The 1,124-nt window shown below is 53.8% G+C and overlaps 1 protein-coding gene across 1 annotated transcript; it reads right to left on the minus strand.

Moving 5' to 3' along the window:
• Nucleotides 1-134: 134 nt before the first annotated feature.
• Nucleotides 135-1,091, minus strand: DQ04_04161040 (hypothetical protein; the record flags this gene model as incomplete). The annotated part of the gene is made up of 1 exon (XM_009313390.1): nt 135-1,091. One exon carries the CDS (start codon nt 1,089-1,091, stop codon nt 135-137), a length of 957 nt encoding a protein of 318 aa, XP_009311665.1.
• Between the last annotated feature and the right edge of the window lie 33 nt (nt 1,092-1,124).

The following is a 1,124-nucleotide window of genomic DNA, read 5'->3' on the forward strand; positions in this document are numbered from 1 at the left end:
CGTAGGATTTCGCCTCGGACCCATGCGCCGCATTCCCATTCTCCCCTCCCACTCCTTCCTTTTTCCTTGGCCGCATAACGGCGATGGACAACCGCAGGCCCGCGCGGCCGTGCCACTACCAACTCGCTGCCTACCTACCTACCGACAACATCAACATCATCATCGCCGCCAGTAGTAGTCATATTAGTAGTAGCAGAAACAGAAGTAGAAGTAGAAGCAATCTCGCGCGCCACCATACGCGACACGAAGCCAAACACATCCTCCAGTTTGTGTACCGGTTCCTTGCAGACCAGCGCCCGATGCGAAAGTTGATGTGCGTAGTAACGCGCCTCCCTATTGGTCTGCTGATCTCTGTTGGGCTCAACCAACCGACGGAAATCCACTACAATGGAGTCAAAGGCACCCGACCCCTGCAGCAGGGCTTCAATAATGCGTCGCTCCACTGGATAAGTATCACAGGGCCAATCATTTGCGCTGAGTTCCGTGATGTGTCGCCGCTTGGCACGCATCTCCTCTTCGTTGGATGCGCACACGGTGATTTCCCGTTTCTGGGCGTCCTTTCCCATGAGTCCGCATTGTGTCGGTTTCAACATGAAACTGGAACTCATCAATGGGACAATAAGGTCATTGATGCTTGAAATAAGTACGCGCCTCTCAAACGCTGCGAGACACGCCAGGTGCTCCACTGATAGCAGTCGCTCTGAAAGAACATTTGACTGTAGAAACATGTCGTGGTAAGCCGTGGAGTACAATTGCCCAATCAATCGACCCATATACGAGCGCAAAAAGGCATCCATATGGCATGTGCCTGCATGCGGCGTTGCGATCGAGCAAAACATGGCCCACTTCACCTGCAGCTGCCCTTCTTGGCGCTGAATCTCCCGAAACAGTTGCGGCAATGCCTCACGAACAATCAAACCACCCATTGAGTGGGCCACGAAACTTAACTGCACTGAGGGTGTTGCCGCCTGGTCACTCCGACCTCGTGCGCCTGGTATTGTCATCGCTGTTGAAGGTGGCCGAGTCGATGATGATGATGATGTTGACGACGATGATGAAGAAGACGAGAATGGGCAAAGACTTCCGAGCATCCGCAGCAGTTCTTTCGCGAGGCGCTCCCCACA

The sequence above is a fragment of the Trypanosoma grayi genome (genome assembly GCF_000691245.1).
Source record: "Trypanosoma grayi strain ANR4 Tgr_416_V1, whole genome shotgun sequence".
NCBI classification, from domain to species: Eukaryota; Euglenozoa; class Kinetoplastea; order Trypanosomatida; family Trypanosomatidae; genus Trypanosoma; species Trypanosoma grayi.